Source organism: Quercus lobata, chromosome 7 (genome assembly GCF_001633185.2).
Source record: "Quercus lobata isolate SW786 chromosome 7, ValleyOak3.0 Primary Assembly, whole genome shotgun sequence".
In the NCBI taxonomy this organism is placed as follows: Eukaryota; Viridiplantae; Streptophyta; class Magnoliopsida; order Fagales; family Fagaceae; genus Quercus; species Quercus lobata.
In genome coordinates this window covers 47,991,875-48,012,073 of record NC_044910.1, presented here as the reverse complement: position 1 = coordinate 48,012,073, position 20,199 = coordinate 47,991,875, and the positions used below count along the sequence as shown (strand labels likewise).

General features: G+C 41.1%; 2 protein-coding genes across 2 annotated transcripts; one reads left to right on the top strand and one right to left on the bottom strand.

Annotated features, from left to right (window-relative positions):
- Positions 1 to 8,446: 8,446 nt before the first annotated feature.
- On the top strand, positions 8,447 to 8,896 carry LOC115952157. Its single transcript, XM_031069234.1, has one exon. The coding sequence runs from the start codon at positions 8,447 to 8,449 to the stop codon at positions 8,894 to 8,896; it is 450 nt and encodes a 149-aa protein (XP_030925094.1).
- Positions 8,897 to 18,528: 9,632 nt separating this feature from the next.
- Positions 18,529 to 19,498, bottom strand: LOC115953769 (RING-H2 finger protein ATL33-like). The gene has a single exon (XM_031071564.1). It carries the CDS (start codon positions 19,324 to 19,326, stop codon positions 18,847 to 18,849), a length of 480 nt encoding a protein of 159 aa, XP_030927424.1. The 5' UTR covers positions 19,327 to 19,498; the 3' UTR covers positions 18,529 to 18,846.
- Positions 19,499 to 20,199: the final 701 nt, after the last annotated feature.

Sequence of the window (20,199 nt, the reverse complement as noted above, 5' to 3'; positions counted from 1 at the left end):
CTAATCCAAGGAGCTGATCAATGGAAGGTATGTGATTTACTTTCAGATTTTAGTTGGGATTGGGGGCGGATTCCTTTTGATCTCCCTTTTAAGGTGAAGGCCATAATCCAAGCCATTCCCATTCCTATCACGAGTAGAGGTCAAGATAGGCTTGCTTGGTCAGGTAATCCAAGGGGCACATTCGATCTTCGGAGTGCCTATTCTATTGCCACGGCTGATGTAGATACTCCTCTTTTCAGTTCTGGGTGGATTTGGAAGCTTGAAACACTGCCCAAGATCAAAACTTTCCTTTGGATGTGCCAACATAATAGCATAGGTGTTAGGAGTTGCCTTGCTAAGAGAGGGGTGGCAATTGAAGACTTATGTCCAATCTACCAAAGGGTGCCGGAATCAATTATTCATGCTACTAGAGATTGTGAATGGGTTAAGGGAATTTGGATGCAGCTAGGTGTGTGTGCTTCTAACCAGGATTTTTGGATGAGTAATCTTCAAGACTGGATCAACCTTAATGGGAAAACCAATTGCAGCCGTGCCCAAGAGAAACCCCCTTGGAAAATTACTTTTTCTTTTGCTATGTGGTGCTTATGGAAAAACTGGAACATGGTTGTCTTTCATGGGAAAAGGGTGAACCAAAATCTGCCAAAGGAGATAATGGACCAAGTATTAGAGTTTATCTACTGTGTGCAATCTCCCAGGAGTCTGAATCACAAAATCAGTAGGAACCTTCGTTGGGAAAGGCCTCCAACAGGCTGGAAGAAACTTAATACAGATGGATCATGCTTGGGAGGGTTGGATAGAGCTGGTTGTGGTGGCCTAGTAAGGGATGAGTAGGGAGAATGGGTTGCGGGCTTTACAAGACACATTGGCTCAACGAGTAGCTTCGTAGTAGAATTATGGGGGCTGAGAGAGGGCCTTCTACTTTGCTGTAATTTAAACATTGAATCCCTTATGGTTGAATTGGATGCTCAAGTTGTGGTGGATGTATTGAAGAACAATGCTTATGAAAATAACGTTGTTTCTCCCATTTTGGATGACTGTAGACACTTGGCAACGCGGTTCCATCAGATTCAGTTTACCCATTGTTATCGTCAAGTCAACCAGTGTGCGAATTTGCTTGCTAGAATGGGTGCCGCTCAGGAGCTTGATTTTATTTCCTTTGTAAGTCCACCTGTGGACATTTGCAATGCTTTTGAGGATGACTTGAATGGTGTTTATTGCAATAGGATGTGAGTTGTTACTGCTGTAAGTGTTTAGTTTTGTTTAATGCATCGTCTGTTTACCAAAAATAAAAAAATCTAAGCATAAAAATCACCAGCAATCCATAATATATGAACATTAAACCACCAAATCAGCACAAATTCAACTAAACCATTCCAATAACCACCAAAAAGAAAGCCAAAAAAACTCACAAACTCATATTGAAAACACAAAAACCCACAAAGCCAAAAACTAAAATCAAAACTTAAGAACCTCTAGTGGTAATGTGATCGAAAAAGGGTGAGATGAAAGGAGCACACCATCTCTAGTGGCAATGGTGACATTTGGGGTTTAGAGGAGCTCAGCGATGGTGGAGATGGAAGCCACCACCACAATGGTGGCCACAAGAGGCCTCGAGCGGTGATGCAAGGTCGGCTATGGGGGTCATGGTTGATGAGAAGTTGGGGAAAGGGAGAGTATCGTGGTTGATGAGGAGTTAGGGAGGTGGAGAAGCAACTGAGCGTGAGATGTAAAATGTTTTACACTTGTTTTAAGTGTAAAATATTTTACTTCTTCTTGCCTTAATTTTCAATTTGACTGTAAAATGTTTTACGTTTAACAAGATTTTACAACAAAACAAACACGGTAAAATATTTTCTTTATATCGAAACACACAGAGCATAAATTTGAAATCAAATTTAATATTTATTTTAATTATTTTAATCATCTATCATAATTTTATATTTTAATATATTAAAAATCGCACGCTACATATTGTTCTTACATCAAGTGACTTAATATATGTATGTATTATGATAATTAATTTAGAATTTTAAGTAGCTTATGATAGTTTTGATATTATTTTTATGATATACTTTTTCTTTCACATAAAATTTATTATAAATTCATGCATTGTATGGATATATTACCAGTATATATATACAATTTTTTTTTTTTTATCATTTTTTTCCTAAACCTTTGTCCCATTTTTTAAAATGATCCATAACCTTTCAAATGTGTCACTATAATCATTAATCTTTTTTTTTTTTTTGTTCAAAATAATTATTGTCTGTACTTGAACGGAAAAGCCTAATGCGCCAAATAGTGAGATTAAGTGTGATGTAGGCTTTATAATTATTTTTTAAATCCAAAAAAAAAATCTTAGAAGGTCTAAAAGTCAATCAACATTCTCTATCTCAGTTTTATACAATTCTTTTAATATTCGCTTTCTTAAAAGAAAAAGAAAAAAAAAGGGTTATGGCCTTATGGGTGTTTTTAGGATTAGAATTTAGCCGTGAAAATTTAAATGGGAGAAGTTATATTCATAGTCTCCCACATTGAATTTAAAAGTTTTGTGCATTTGATTCTCTATTTGTGAGATAATGATACTCGAGTGCAAACTGAAATCTCTAATCTCCAGTCTAAAACGAAACAAACTCAATTACTCGGTTGGTGAGGATGAAGATAACTTAGTTGTGACTCAGAAGAAGAGGAAAACTAAGGGGTTGTTTGGATTTGTAGGTTTCCATTACTCATCCCCCTATTGCCATCCCTCATCACCCAAAATAAGTGGGTCCCACAGAGAAGGTGCTTGTTTGGATGGGTTTTGGGGTTTTGTTTAAATCACTCAATTCTCACCACTCAGTTCTCACCAAACCGGGTAATGAGTTACTGAAAACAAAAACAAATTTTAGGTGTTTTTGAGTTACAAAAATAGCATAATGGGTGGTAATTTCGTAAATACCCTCACATTAGCAGGCCCTATGGTCAGAGAAGAGTCAAATCCACAGCTCCTTTTTGTACTCCCCACCAACGGCTCTAATGAGCATTTGCTTCCACAACTACAACCCCATCTACACAACCACATCACTACACTGAGTATACTCCCATCTTTCTTCACTTCCTCAGAGTGTAGGTCCCACATTTTTGAGTTTTTGGATTTGAAAAAATAACCGGGTTTAAGCGATATTTGGAGATTTTTAAGTAATAGAAAATGAGTTATCGGGTGATGAGTAATGAGTGATGATATTTTTCCACCCAAACAAGGCCTAACTAACTAACAACAACAAAAATAACAATGGATATATCATATAACCCTCTAAATCTTTTGGGTGATGTCGCAACTGACATAATTCCTATGAGCTTCCGCTTGTTTTTGCTTTTATTTTTTATTTTTGATAAAGGCCATGCTGGCTCCCCATGAATCTCATCTAACAACATCCATTGGATTTTTTTTTTTTAATAGTTTGAGAAGGAATGGCATGTATCCGGAACACAAGATTTTTTTTCCCCTGGTATAATAACTGATGGGAGTGACGAGGTTACATTCCCTTAACGAAGTCAACACTAATGACGAGGTCATCCCTATTGACGAGGAAATCAGTCATCATTGACGAGGGCAAGAAAATCATTCAATGAAACCAGCCAGTGACTTGAGCAGTTACGAAACCAGCCAAGCAGACCGTTGGGAGCCTATTAAAAGCCCCATTATTGGGCAGGAGGCGTTACTAAGAAAGGCATTAACACCCCAACGGCTAGCAACCAAAATCACATATATAAAGTCCTCACATTGTCAGTAGAAGGTACATACATTCACACTCTAAGAAAGTATTCATCATTATCTTGTTCTTCCATTTTCATTTCACAAAGTGTTTTTCTGTTCTAACTTTGGCATCGGAGGTGTTGTGGCAGGTACCACACCGGTGACCCTCATAGAGGATACATTCGCGTTGATAAAGAGTTCTATCTGCCCACCTTGACTGACGAATTCACGTTTCATCAGTTTGGCGCCGCCTGTGGGGAACGACATTTTCAAATTCAGATTTGAGAACGTAATTTCCATCAACCTTTTACATTAAGATGGAACCCAATCCAGATTCCGCAGCCTTGGCCCAGCAAGTTCAAGCTCTTACGGCCACCATTGAAGAACTCACCAAGCAAAACCAAGAAATAAAGCTACGACTCCAACAGGTCCAACAGGCCCAACAGGAAGAGATCAGGTCCAAAGGTAACCCGGAGGGAGAAGGGGATAGCCACAAGAGGAATACTTATTAGAGGCCAATCACTCCGGACGAGCAGAATTCAGATTTCTTTCGAGAAATGAGGAAGGAGATGGACGAACTAAGGAACGCCATTAAGGAGAAGATGGATCGGAGCGTAGATAGGATGGTAAGGGCCACAGATTCGCCTTTCACCACGGTGGTGCTTGAATGCCCTGTGCCGTCGAAGTTTCACTTACCTCAACTTGAGCCGTTCAACGGACTCAGAAACCCTCAAGATCATCTTAATACCTTCAAGATGACTTTAGGTCTTCAACAGCCACCTGACGAGATACTATGTCGTTCCTTTCCCACCACTCTCAAAGGAGCCGCACAAGAATGGTTCACGAAGTTGCCGACCTCATCCGTAGACAACTTCGAGCAATTAAGTAATGCCTTCTTGCACCATTTCATAGGGGGGCAACGTCCAAAGAGGTCGGCAGACTACTTGCTCACCATTAGACAAGGAGAGAAGGAAACTCTGAGGTTGTACGTCAAACGCTTCACCCGGGAGACTCTGGAGGTAGACGAAGCAGATGACAAGGTGCAGTTGACGACCTTCAAAGCGGGACTGAGGTCCAGAGATCCCGTGGCCTCCCTCGCAAAGAATCCACCAAAGACGATGGCAAAAATGCTCCTGAAAGCACAGAAGTACATGAATGCTAAAGACGCTTTAACAGCCATAAAGGACGCAGAGAAGCTAGGAGACAAGGCAAAGAAAGAAGATGACCGTAGGGGTCAAAAGAGAGAGCGACCAGACCGTCGGAACAATGACGGTAATAGGAGGAAAGACGATAAAAGTCCTCGGATGGTAAGATTTACTCCTATGGTTATGCCTGTTGACAAAATTTTAACGCAGATCAAGGACGAGCATTATCTCAAATGGCCCAGACCATTGCACTCATCCCCTAATGTCCGTGATAAGAACAAGTATTGCTGGTTCCACAAAGATCACGGCCACAACACAGAAGATTGTAGAGACCTAAAGGAGCAGATAAAGGAGTTGATACGGAAAGGAAAATTATAAAAATATGTGAAGAAGGGAGAATATAGTAAGTTCAGGGATGATAATAAGAGCCAACATGAGTCCTTTTCCCGGGATGACGACCGTCCATCCCAACCTCCGCACAAGGTGATCGGGGAGATAAAGACGATTACAGGAGGGCCATTTTCAGGAGGATCATTTAAATCCCTCAAGAAGGCATACCAGAGGCAGGTAAATAGCGTCCACACTATACCTGCATCTAAGCAACGACGAACAGATCGCGACATGTCCTTCAATGAAGGAGACGCCATGGGAGTGAAGCAACCCCACAATGATCCTTTGGTCATAATGCTGAATATAGAATGATTCAATACCAAGAGAATCCTCGTCGACAAGGCAGCTCTGCAAACATCATCTACCTCCTTGTCTTCTAGCAGCTGAGGCTAGATCTAAGGAGACTGTGCCCCTTTGACTCCCCACTCGTCAGCTTCAGCGAAGACGGGGTATACCCCAAGAGTATAGTAACATTGACAGTGACGGTGGGGGCCTACCCGGTGCAGTTGACCCGTCAGCTAGACTTCTTAGTGGTAGACTGCCCCTCATCCTACAATGTCATCATTGGCAGGCCCACGCTCAACAAATGGAAAGCGACCACATCAACCTACTGTTTGAAGGTGAAATTCCCAACAGATAATGGTGTCGGTGAAATAAAAAGAGATCAAGTCCTGACTAGAGAATGTTATCAAGTCGTCCTGGCTGCAAAGGAGAACCACACATGGGTGATTGAAGAGAAGGATGAAGACAAAATGAAAGCCCTGGAAACAGTGGAACTGACTGAAGGAGAAGCGAAAAGGACGACAAAGATAGAAACGACACTGAGCCCTGAGATAAGAACCAAGCTTATCCAATTCCTTAAAGAGAATATAGATGTCTATGCATGGAGCCACGAGGACATGCCGGGTATAGCTCCAAGAGTCATCCAGCATAAGTTGAATGTGGATCCGGAGTAGAAACCCGTCCAGCAAAGGCGAAGAGTCTTCGCCCTAGAGTGAGATTAAGCAGTTACTGACGAAGTTACCAAATTATTAGTGCAGGGTTCATCCGGGAAATGTACTATCCTGAGTGGCTCGCGAACGTCGTCCTAGTTGACTCGTCAGCTAGACTTCTTAGTGGTAGACTGCCCCTCATCCTACAATGTCATCATTGGCAGGCCCACGCTCAACAAATGGAAAGCGACCACATCAACCTACTGTTTGAAGGTGAAATTCCCAACAGATAATGGTGTCGGCGAAATAAAAAGAGATCAAGTCCTGACTAGAGAATGTTATCAAGTCGTCCTGGCTGCAAAGGAGAACCACACATGGGTGATTGAAGAGAAGGATGAAGACAAAATGAAAGCCCTGGAAACAGTGGAACTGACTGAAGGAGAAGCGAAAAGGACGACAAAGATAGAAACGACACTGAGCCCTGAGATAAGAACCAAGCTTATCCAATTCCTTAAAGAGAATATAGATGTCTATGCATGGAGCCACGAGGACATGCCGGGTATAGCTCCAAGAGTCATCCAGCATAAGTTGAATGTGGATCCGGAGTAGAAACCCGTCCAGCAAAGGCGAAGAGTCTTCGCCCCAGAGCGAGATTAAGCAGTTACTGACGAAGTTACCAAATTATTAGTGCAGGGTTCATCCGGGAAATGTACTATCCTGAGTGGCTCGCGAACGTCGTCCTAGTGAAGAAAGCAACTGGAAAATGGAGAATGTGTGTAAACTTCACAGACCTGAACAAGGCGTGCCCAAAGGGCAGCTTCCGTTTACCGAGAATAGACCAGCTTGTGGACTCTACAACCGGGCACAAGTTACTAACGTTCATAGACGCTTTTTCGGGATATAACCAAATAAGGATGGCTGAGAAAGACTAGGAGAAGACCGCCTTCATCACGAGCCAATGACTCTACTGTTACAAGGTCATGCCTTTTGGATTAAAAAATGCCGGAGCCACATATCAGAGGTTGGTGAACAAAATGTTCGGCCAACAGATTGGAAGGAACATGGAAGTATACGTGGACGATATGCTCGTCAAGAGTAAGGAAGAGCTCACACACCTGGATGACCTGAAGAAAACATTTGCCACCCTCAAAAAATATCAGATGAGGTTGAATCCAAGTAAGTGTGTTTTTGGGGTAGTTTCAAGGAAGTTCTTGGGATTCATGGTGTCACAAAGAGGAATAGAAGCAAACCCAGAGAAAGTGCAAGCTATAATCAACATGGCGTCACCCAGGACCATCAAGGAAGTTCAGAAACTCACAGGAAGGATAGCAGCCTTGAACAGGTTCGTCTCCAGAGCTACAGACAAGTGCCTACCCTTTTTCAAGACCTTGAAGCAGGCTTTCGCCTGGACCGACGAGTGTGAAGCAGCGTTCCAGGAACTAAAATATTACCTAAGTAGTCCACCCCTCTTAAGCCCGTCTAAAGAAGGGAAAGACCTATAATTATACCTGGCAGTGTCCGCTTCAGCAATGAGTGTAGCATTGATTAGAAAAGAAGGCACGAAGCAGCTCCCAGTTTACTACGTCAGCCAGGCCTTCCAAGAGGCTAAGTCCAGGTATCCACGGATTGAAAAGATCGCGTTTGCATTAATAGTAGCCTCGCGCAAGCTAAGACAATACTTTCAGGCAAACCCCATCCTCGTAATGACGAACCAACCAATCAAGAAATCAATGAACAAACCTGAGGCAGCCGGAAGAATGGTCCAGTGGGCAATTGAACTTAGTCAATTCGACATCGAGTACCATCCCAGAACAGCAATCAAGGCGCAAGCTCTAGCGGACTTCATCGCAGAGTTCACACCTCCAGACGAAGACAGCCTTATCGACATAGTTGAGAGATGGACAATACAAACTGATGGTTCGTCAGCCCAAAGGAGGGGGGGGAGTAGGGGTCGTCATAACCACCCCTGACGGAGAGATGCTCAAATATGGGTTCAACTGAAATTTTCAGCTACTAACAACAAAGCTGAATACGAGGGGATACTGACGGGATTGAGGCTTGGTAAGGCATTTGGAACTAAGAACCTGTTAATCCAAAATGATTCAAAGCTGGTAATCGGGCAGATCAAAGGGGAGTACGAAGCGAAGGAAGAAAGGATGCAGAAATACCTTAGGCTGACGAAACATCTGACTCAGGAGTTCGATAGAGTGGAGTTCGTGTAGATCCCAAGAAGTCAGAATATGGGGACAGACGGAGTCTCGAAGCTAACATCGTCAGAAAAAGAGATTAGCATGGATTTGGCGATGGAAATCCAGAAACACCCCAGTATTGAAGAGATCCCAACATTTTTCATCCAGAGCGCAAACGGTTGGATGACACCCATAATATCTTTCCTTCAGGACGGGCACCTCCCTCAAAACACAGAAGAAGCTAAAAGGATCAAGAAGAGGGCGGCCAGGTTCACGATCCTTAATGACGCCTTATACAAGAGAGGCTTCTCCATGCCTTACTTGAAGTGCGTAGACGAGGAAGAAGCTAGATACATACTGGAAGAGATCTATGCAGGAGTTTGCGGCGACCATGCCGACCTTAGATCCCTGGTAAACAAGGTAATACGAACAGGTTATTTCTGGCCGACTATGCAGGTGGACGCGGTTGAAATCGTCAAGAAGTGTGACAAGTGCCAGTGATACGGGAATATACAACAGCTTCCTGTAGAGAAACTGACGACGAAATCCTCCCCGTGGCCATTTGCACAATGGGGGATCGACATCGTCTGTCCACTACCCCAAGGTAAAGGTCAGGTAAAGTTCCTACTAGTTGCTATTGATTACTTCACAAAATGGATTGAAGCAGAGGCTCTAGCAACGATCATCGAGGCAAGAATTCGGAGCTTTGTGTGGAAGAATATAATCTACAGGTTCGGGATTCCCTTGACGATTATATCAGATAATGGGAGGTAGTTCGACAGCCAAGGTTTCAGAGACTTCTGTTCAAACCTTGGAACCAAGAATCAGTTTTCGTCCCTAGGGCATCCCTAAGCAAACAGACAGACGGAAGCAACGAATCGAACGCTGCTCAAGATTATCAAAACCAAGCTGGACGATGCGAAGGGTGCCTGGCCAGAAGAATTACCTAATGTCCTGTGGGCTTACAGAACCACAGCAAGAAACCCAACAGGAAAGACCCCCTTCAGGCTTACCTATGGCACAGAAGCAGTAATCTCGGTCGAAGCGGGAGTAACAAGCGTCAGACGAGGGACATTCAACGAAGAGTGCAATGACGATGAACTACGACTCAACTTGGACTGTCTGGACGAAGTCAAAGACAATGCCTCCAGCAAGATGACGAAGTACTAGCTGAAGGTGGTCGAATACTACAATAAGAGGGTTAAGCTTAGACGACTGGACATAGGAGACCTCGTCCTGCGCAAGACCACCACAGCAACTAAATACCCTACCCAAGGAAAGCTGGGTCCCACGTGGGAAGGGCCTTACCGAGTCATTCACTACTCAAGACAAGGTAGTTACCACCTGGAAACCATGGACAAACAAAGACTTCCTCAACCATGGAACATTGAGCATTTAAAAAAGTACCACAGTAGATATAACAAATGGATATGTTCATTCTTGAAGTTAATAAAAGAATTATTCCTCTAATGTCTTTATGTAAGCAGGTCTAGTAAATCATAAGGCATATAAAAGCTAAGTAACAAGATTCCGCCTTGACGGATGTAAGTTACTGACGATCCCTCCAACGGGTATAAAGCATATAAAAGCTAAGTAACAAGATTTCGCCTTGACGGATGTAAGTTACTAACGATCCCTCCAACGGGTATAAGGCATATAAAAGCTAAGTGATAAAATTCCGCCAAGACGGATGTAAATCACTGACGACGCCTAAGTGACAAGATTCCTTAAATGGATGTAGGTCACCAAAAAATGGCTAAGTGACAAGATTCCTTAGATAGATGTACGTCACCAAAAAATGGCTAAGTGATAAGATTCCGCTTTGACGGATGTAAGTCACTAACGAAGCCATAAATGCAACAAATATCCCTTGAATGAGTATAAGTCAAGTAATAAGACCCCGCCTTGACGGGAACAAGCCACTGACGCAGGCACAATCCTTTAGCAGGTGCAATTGACAAGATCCCGCTTGACGGATTCTGGCTACCGACGAATCCACACACACAAAAAAAAAAAAAAAAAAGGGGAAAAAGAAAAGGTACAAAAACCTTGCAACAAATCAAAACAAAACTCAGGCTGTATCCAAGCCCTTCTAAATGGTCATGAGTAAGTAACGAGTCATTGACAAATGGAGAGATCACAACTAAGAAATTTATGCTAAGTTCAAGGTATGGATGAACTCAAAACACCACAAACATGTCAGGTACCAACAAAAGCACAATCATTCAAGCAGGTAAGTGTGAAATCATAAAGTCAATTAAAGCCCAAAAACAGCGGGCAATTATCCTTTTTCTTTCTAAAGACCCATAAAACACTGGGCCAAGAAACATTGTTCTCAAAATAGATTAATAAAAAAAAATGCTATCAAAAAGCCCAAAACATAAAGGGCATACACAACGAGATAAAATTTTACACAAGTGTCAGGTCCGAGCATCAGTAGGAACGTCAGCAGAAAGATCGTCAGCAGCAGGAACGTCACCAGATGGGAGGGAATCACCAGGGGCATCACCTTCAGGGGCCGAAGTCTGGGCAGCCTCGTCCACAGCCATCTCTTAATCCACCACTTCAAGGTCCAGGCTCGGCAGGTCAACTCCAGTAGGATGCTTGACAAGGTACCTCCGTAGGAGCTTGAAGCCCTTAAAGTACTAACTGAAGAGCACTGTCGAGTACTCCTCAGTTTGCTGGAAGACTTCAACGAACCTAGCAGCGATGGTTTTAAGCTTTTCTTTGGCCGCCTGAAGCTGGTCGTCCTTCTCAAGTTTTAGCTAATGCTCAACCCTAAGATTGGCATTCAAGGCCTTGACGTTTTCCTACAGAGTGGCAACTTCATCCATTGAATCGATGAGCTTCTTCTTCAATGTGGAGTTCTCCTTCTCCAAAGCCTCCATCTTGGATGCTAGAGACGCCACTTTAGCCTCTTGAGTAAGGCACTCCGAAGCAAGGTGAAGGCTCTCCCCCAACACCTGATGAAGGAAACTAAGTCCGTCAGTAAAAAAAATATATGTAAGGGGAACAAAGAGAATGCAGAAGTGTTTTTACTTGGACGATCCTGTGCACGTGCTGACTCGCAACTACATTAAGGGGCACTCCAAAAAAGACCTTGAGGTCCTCAGCATTCACAACACCGTGTGCCCACTCCACGGCCACACCCTCGTCATCCCAGACGGACGAACCCATTTTCTCCTTCTCCTTACCCGACACTCGTTGCCTTTTGGAGGAAGGGGTAGGGATTTCCTCAACCGAGGTAGCCGGAGAAGCCGTTCGTACGTTCTTAACTCTAGAGACGATGGGAGTGGCGTCTGTAGCTCGGGGAACGGACGGACCCTTCCCCGTGATACGGACCACCTTCTTCCCAATATTCGCCAAAGGTTTGTCCTTCTTGGACCTCATCTTAGCGTACATGTCCTTGTTAAACCTGGTCGTCATTTCTTTATAAAAAATAAAAAATAAAAAAACAAAAAAACAAAAAAAAAAACTCAGAGATCCAAGTACACACGAGAAAATCAATACTGACGAAGTCAATACTTACTCTTCTTTTCCTCAATATTGATGCTGCGCAAGACGTAGGGAGATGGGTCCGGGCCTAAGCAATAGAATGCAAGCGTCCGTGGGTCCACGAGATCCTCCCAACTTTCAATCGTTTTGGCGTATTCTATCGCCTTCTCAATACGACCCTCGTACTTGCTCTTTAACTTGGGGCGTCTTTTAACTGCCAAGAAAAATAACCAAAGGGGTTAAGGACGACCACATATGCAAGATGAAGATTAACAAACAAGGAGAAACATTGACGCACCTAAGTTTGGGGTTCCCCACCGACGGAGTAACCTTGGGATATCACCCCAAGCCTCGCTAGAAGGGGTCTCAAAATCGTCCCCGGACATAAAAAAGAAACGAGACTTCCAGTACCTGAATGACGAGGCTAAACCCTTGACGATTCTAGTCCTCCTCGTCCAAGGGACTAGCTCATAATACCCATACTATTTTGACTCTTTTAGACGATAAAGGTAAACGAACTCACTCACCTTGATCATGTCCTCGTTAGTGGCCAACCATATCTCCATACAGTTGATCACTATCCTCTAGGAATTGGGCATAAGTTGCCTGGGAGTAATACTAAGATAACCCAAAAGCTCCATCACCAACGGATGGACGGGTAGTCTAAGCCCACAAGTGAAAGCAGCTTCGTAGAAGCATACTTCACCAGGGAAGAAGTGGCAGGCCTGATCCTTAGTATCGGGCCGACGAACACGGACCCACGCAGGAAACTGAAATCTATCCTTGAACCTAGCCACGGTGTCAGCGTCCAGCCCACACTCCTCCCCAAGGGCGTAAAAAGCCCTAACCGGACGAGGGACGGAGACGGCCATATCACCCTCCACCGGGCCTTCGCTGGACGACAACCCAGTTTCTAGTTCGCTAGATCTCACCTCCGACATCCTCTTCGTTTCACCCTCAAACCAAGCAAGTGACTGGCCTAATATTGGAGATAGTTCCCCTAAAAGTACACTCAACCCACAACCTTCAAAAATATAGTTCCCAACGAAAGGGAAAAAGTCACCGGAAACACCCAAAGCCGCCCTTAAGCGAGCAAAAAAGAAAGAGACCGAGGGGCAAGCTACCCTAACCTCAGCAGAACTGACCATGAAAAGGGAATACAATCCTAAAAACCCAAAAATCAAACACAAAAAAACAACAAAAGCAAGGGGCAAAAGAAAAATCAGGAACTCATAGGAAGATTATTGAGGAAAGGGGAACATAAGAGGAATAAAAGAGTAGCATACCTTGAAGAGTAAAACGATTAAAGCCAGGAAAATTCGAAGAGAAACGTCGCCGGAGCAAGGTGGGAGCAATCGCAGGAATAAACGAGAAAAATAATACTCAGAGCAAAAATTAAAGTGAAGGAAAAGAAAAGTTTTGAAACCAAAAATCCAAGGAAACTGAAAAATAGCGGGAAACCCAAGGGTCATGCCATTAACGCCCTCAATCAGCACGCGCCATGTGGCCACATTGCGTGTTGCGCCGCCACCATGCATTAAATTTGGAGCAGAACCCCAAGAGTCACAGACAACTCAGGAAAACTTTTTATCTTCTATGGTCCTCATGACACGTCACAGATGACCACAGAACCTAGGGGCCAGCTGATGGGAGTGACGAGGTTACGTTCCCTTGACAAAGTCAACACTAATGACGAGGTCATCCCTATTGACGAGGAAATCAGTCATCACTGACGAGGGCAAGAAAGTCATTCAATGAAGCCAGCCAGTGACTTGAGCAGTTACGAAACCAGCCGAGCAAACCGTTGGGAGCCTATTAAAAGCCCCATTATTGGGTAGAAGGCGTTACTAAGAAAGGCATTAACACCCTAACTGCTAGCAACCAAAATCACATATATAAAGCCCTCACATTGTCAGCAGAAGGTACATACATTCACACTCTAAGAAAGTATCCATCATTATCTTGTTCTTCCATTTTCATTTCACAAAGTGCTTTTCTGTTCTAACTTTGGCATCGGAGGCGTTGTGGCAAGCACCACACCGGTGACCCTCATAGAGGATACATTCGCGTTGATAAGGAGTTCCATCTGCCCACCTTGACTGACGAATTCACGCTTCATCAATAACCATGTGAATTGGTCAGGAGCGCTATGGACGTGTAGGTCTCATCAGCCAAATAATTAATTCAAAACAAAGAATAGGTTCTTTTGCCCGTTGAATCTCTATTGGAAATCATGATTATGCGATCTGTTATCTTAAGAATACACACACACACACACACACACATATGTTTTTGTTAAAGCCACATCAACATAGCATTTTGATCTACTCAACCCATTTGGTCTACTTTGATATATTTTGGTCTAATTTAGTCAAATTTAGTTTATTTCAAGCCTTATTAATTAATTAATTATTTTTTTAGAAACAGCTTTGTATGAATTTTATTTCATAACTAATAAATCGGATACAAAAATATTATTGATGTTAGGAGAAATAAACTTCATCCAGACTAATTAGGGCCTTAAATTGATTCTTTTTGTAAATTGTTTTTTCAGTTTTTTGCTCAAATTTATTTATTTTTCTTAACTTTTAGGTTGAAGAGTATGAAATTATATTCTATTTAGGCACACTCTTTAATTTAATTAGGTTAAAAATAAAAATAAAATAGGTGTTACAAATTAGAGATAAGGGCCTTAAAAAGGCAATAAAATGATAAATATTTACAAGATTATCTTAAAACTCAAGTATCAATAATATAGGTATTATATTTATATTTAGACAGGAAAAAAAAAAGCTACAATTTTAAACTTACATAATAATTTAAACAATGTTATGTTACATGTTGTGGAGTCAGAGAATTTGTGACCCCGACCTACTTTACATTAGGGCCCAAGGCCCGTGCTGAGGAGAGATGTTACCTAGGACATGCAACGAAAGTCCAAATATCCTGGAAATGTGGCCGAGGATGATCCTGTCCTCGGCATCGGATCGTCCTCGGCATCCCAAAACCTAGAAGGGGAGAACGACACGTCATCAAAAACAGCCCCCAAAGTGCTCCTAGAAAAAAGGGCAAATACAGTAGAACATGCACGGGAGTACAGCGTAAGACCGGTTCAAGGAAAAACTGTTACTTCCGCATTGAATGCATCAATAAACGTCCTGGCTGCATTAATAGGGAAACCTAGAAGGGGAGAACGACACGTCATCAAAAACAGCCCCCAAAGTGCTCCCAGAAAAAAGGGCAAATACAGTAGAACATGCACGGGAGTACAGCGTAAGACCGGTTCAAGGAAAAACTGTTACTTCCGCATTGAATGCATCAATAAACGTCCTGGCTACATTAATGGGGAAAGGACCCCTGAACAATATGATTTCGGTTATTGCAACTAACAGAAGGTGGGGGAAGGCGGCTGATGGGACGTGCACTCAAGTAGTTACCTGCCTGACCGACAGATGGAAGGTCAGGATCAAATGAGAGAGGCTATATAATTTAAGAATCTCTCCTTGGTGGGGGGGGGGGGGATCCAACAACCGGAGCCATGCAGGCCGTGTAAAAGAGAAAGTCTTCTTGAATAAATTTAGCTCACTTCTGTGCAAGCATCTTGAACACCATGACCAACGACTGTCCGTTCACCAAGGCCTCGCCTTTTAGCCCACTCTCTACAAATTTATTGTTTAAGCCTTTAACGTACAAACCCAATACGAATTTGGGATCGTTACAATTTGAGTCCTTACACATGTGTTTCATGAAATGAGGGTGTACATTTTCTTTTAAATATTCTTGGATATGTTCATTATAATTATGTAATATATATATATATATATATATATATATATTACTATGTAGTGTTGAATACAAAATACATTATGTGTTCCATTACATTAAACTTATAAAAATAGAAAAATACTTTTAGATAACACATGCACTATTTAACCTATAAATTTTACATTATATTATTATAAAATAATTGTAAGGATAAGGGCCCAGATCATATGTTGTGCCTTGGGCTTTGTCCGAGAACGTTGAATGGTCTGAGGTGGAACAAATAATTATTAGGAGTTCCAATTTAAAGTTTCATTAGTAAGGAACAAATGGAAGGTGGGCCGAGGAGGAGCTCCTCCTCGGATATGATGAATGCAGCTCAAGTATCAATTCCAGCAATTAGAATGACCTTCTAGGAAGCTCCAATGATATAGACGTGCCTCATGAACATACGAGAATGAAGGAAACCCAAAAATATCTAAGGAAAAGCTACTACCACCGCATTAAATGGACTGTAACTACTTTTCTGGCCGTATTTATGTGGAGAAGGCCTCTGAACAATGTTGTCTTAGCTACCACGACTCACAGAAAGCCAAAGAATGTGTCTGATGGGACAGGTACTCAAGTAAGGGATCAGATGATCAACAAGTGTATGATTAAGATCATCTAATAGGTGCTATATAACGTGAAAGACCCTCCATGAGAAGAGGATTGGAAAAATAGAGAAAGAATACTGTAGCAATCTAAATTGTCTTTGTATCCAATTGTGATCAATTTATATAAGTGTGACATCCTCGGACTAAAAGTTCATTGATATCAGAATCTTTTATTTGTGTTTGATTGTCATTTAATTCAGTACTAGCCGTTGTCCAACTCATTAGGGTCTAGTTATTTGACCTTCTCTCTACTAATTTATTATATAGAGCTCATCAGGCTAAGATCCCATACATCTTAGGTTTGGGCCATAAATTGCGTCCTTACAATAATTATATTACATTTTCCCATGCATCGAGTGAGTTTGCGACTACTTCTTAATAAAATTAAAGTGCTTCTGGCATTCCCATCTTAATTTATTACTTGCTTCTTCTATTCTTTTCTTTTTTGGTTAGGTAAAATTACACTTTTTCACATTTATCTTTAATCTCAATTAACCTCTCAAACTATCGAAACACAGAAATATTGATCTTCCAAGGTTATATTTTTGTTTCAGTATTCCCTCTACAGTTGATTTATTAGTGTAAACTGTAAAGTCTAACGAAGAATGTAGGTACTTGAAAATCACGTGGTATCTAAACAATAAAGTGGTATTTTGGTAATTTTGTTACCATTTGAAATTACTAAAATACCCCTTAGGTCTCTTTTCTTATCACCAATCTAAAAGTAACAATTGATGACAACAAACTGGTTTCTCATTAAAATAAATAAAAAATAAAAAAGAAAAGAAAAAAAGATAAAGATGACAACGAACTGCATATTACACCAACGTTGATCCAAAAGGCAAAAGAAGTAAAAAACAGATAGACCCAGTCAAGGAAGCAAACCCAGCAACACTCTCACTCACACGTTTCACAATCAAAGTAGATTATATATACTAAGTTACTAACCCACTTAATCCAAACTAAAAATTACATCATCCCAGATTGCAAAACCGCTCAATAAACTTATTTGATATCTAAGAGAATCCGAAGACAACGGAAATAAATTGATAATTGAATCCAACATCAAAGAAAGAGACTTTTTTTTTTTTTTTTTTTTTTTCCCTCATTAACCAAACAAGCGTCAAGAAATGCCATCCCAAACCTACAACAAATTTTGCCAACAACTTCAATCTCTTCCCTCAATTCCAATTTCCAAGATTCTTAAAATAAATAAATAAATAAAATCCAATTTTCAACAATAAATGAAATAATTTGACATAAATTAAATTCATAAACATTCTAGGGAAAATATGTTCAGATTAGCATATGTTTCTTGGGAAAAATTCTACATTTTCCATCAAACAAAACAAAACCGAAGCAGGCAAAATAAATTCTAAGCATCTAAAAGAAAATTACCTCCTCTTCAACATCATGTTAGAGGTGACGACGAACTCCATGCCAGCAATATTTTTGACAACGAGATTGTTGAAGAGCCGATGAGCCAACAATGAGAGTGACAAAGATGGCATTGGGAAAAATTAAAACGGGAGCAAAGGGTACTTTGGGGTCTCTATAAAGTTCGATGGTTAGAATGGAGGGTTTTGCTTTTGCTTCAGACTTAACCCCAAATTAGATGGTAGGGGGCACATTGTAACGAAACTCTCAAATTAGGGAATTAATAGTACGTTTTGATAATATGGAGGGATAAGTGTAATTAGGATGAAAGATAAGGGTGAAAAAAGAATCATTTTCCCTTTTGTTATTTCTTGTCTTGCTTGAAGTTTTTTTTTTAAAATGATTATGCTTCTTTAATTTTTTCCGATAAAACACTTTCTTAAACCTTATTTAACGAATTTGGTAAGCTGTCAATCGATGTCTCTTAGCCTGAGGTTAATGGGTTTTATTGGTCGACCTAAACTAGATATTGGAGCAAAAAATTCAAACGAATTAATTAAAGTTACACCTAGCTCAGCAAAGTAATCATACTGTCTTGGTAGTTAGTACTGTGATAAAAATAAAAATAAAAAACTCATAGTCACCAAACAGTGGGGGCTACCAGTTTCTAATTAAGGGCTGAATTCCATGTTCAACCTATTTTTCATCTCAAACTATGAATGTAGTCACAATTTTATTCAATGACCAATCCGATTTTGGATCTCTCAAGAAGCAATGCTTTAGCTATACCCAGAAAGGTGTCACACTACAGTAAACAAACAAGATATTAAATTTGCTAATTAATTAAGACATGAACAACAATTTTTAGATTTTAAAAATTGTTGAAAACAAAAATGACAAGGATGTCGAAACACAATGTTTGACATCACTAACCCTATTTGTCTGCCTTGGATTCCCTCATCTTTTTCTCCTTCAAACAACAATACTATAACTACAACTTGTCGGTGATGAAGGTATTGAAAAGCAAACAGAATTCATAAAACAAAACATTGATCTCTTCCCGACCCCTAAGAAATTGATCAAGAAAAAGCAAAAAGAAACAAAAATAAGAAGAAGATAAAGAATCTAGCTAGAGATATATAGTAAATAGTAGTGTGAAACTCAAACCAAATCAGATGCATCCGACGAACCTTGCTTAACAGAGACAGAAGCACGACAAACGGGACAGTTAGAATGAGAATTGAGCCACAAGTCAATACAAGGAACATGGAAAGAGTGCTTGCACACACTCAGTTGCTTCACTTCTTCACCCTCTACGAACACCATCAAACACACAGGACACTCACTACCAACAACATCTTTACTAGCGTGGCTGCTTTCTTTCTCAACCTTAACAACATCTGCAACCCCATCTAAGTTACTAATTCCATCGGTCTCGCTTGAGGAGCTCCGGTATCTTCGTCCTCGAAAAGGGTTCGGAGGGCACTTCACGGCGAAGAAGAAGACGTAGACTAAGGCTGGGATGGTGACCACGGCAATAAGAGCGAGAACGAATTCAAGAGGAGATAAGTCCACGCTGCTTGGCGATGCGGGGAAGGGGGCTGGTTCGAAGCTTAGAAGAACTGAGGGTGCGTTCTCCATGGTGGAGAGGAGAGAGAGTAGTCAGACTCTGTTTCTGTTTTTTTTGTGTTTTTGCTTTTTCCTGTTTTTTTGTTTTGTATTTAAAGCAGCTTTATGCAGAAGATTACTAGATTAGTGCCTCGTGAACGGTGGGTGTGGGGTTTGCTTTGGAATTTTAAGCAGCAATAATTGACACTTGACGGGAAATGAGGTTAGAGGACAAACCTACATAATGATTGCTACACTACAAAGCATTTTATTTTCTTTCTATAGTTATGAGTGTGTATGGACTATGGAGTATGGACCAGAAGAGCGGACTAGAATCAGGCTGGGCCAGGGCTGTGAAGAATTTATATAACATCGGAGGCTAGCTGGGTTGGGGCTTAAAATTATGTGCATGTACAAGGCCCTTCTGCAGAATTTTGTTTGTGGATCATATATCAGCATCTTTGTGAGGTTTTTAGAGATTGGCAAATTTCATGTGACAAAGACAAACCATGTGTTAAGATTTAAGAGGGTTGTAATCTATTATAATTGAGTTTTCATGATGTGCAAATGTTTGTCAAGATTAAAGAACTTGAAGACCAGTAATTCTAGTCGAGCAAAATCAAGACTCGCTCGAATGGAACAATTAAGCATGAAAAAAATTCGTGCAAAACTCACTTGAATGAAATTGTGAAAACCTTATTCAGAAGTTTCAAAAGTCTTTAATTAACTTATACCAAAACCTAAACCTACTTATATAAGCCCCATTAAAAGCCTTTCTCCTTGAGCCAAAATAGATAAGTCCTTATTTGTGATAATACAACTTTCTTCATAAACATAAAACTTTTTTATTTTTTTTTTATGAAAAAAAAAATAGCTCATACAGTGCGGTATCATTACCCTGATCCA

Coding starts and splice junctions, on each gene's coding strand:
- LOC115952157 (XM_031069234.1), top strand. CDS start 8,447: ATGGGGACAGACGGAGTCTCGAAGCTAACATCGTCAGAAAAAGAGATT.
- LOC115953769 (XM_031071564.1), bottom strand. CDS start 19,326: ATGGAGAACGCACCCTCAGTTCTTCTAAGCTTCGAACCAGCCCCCTTC.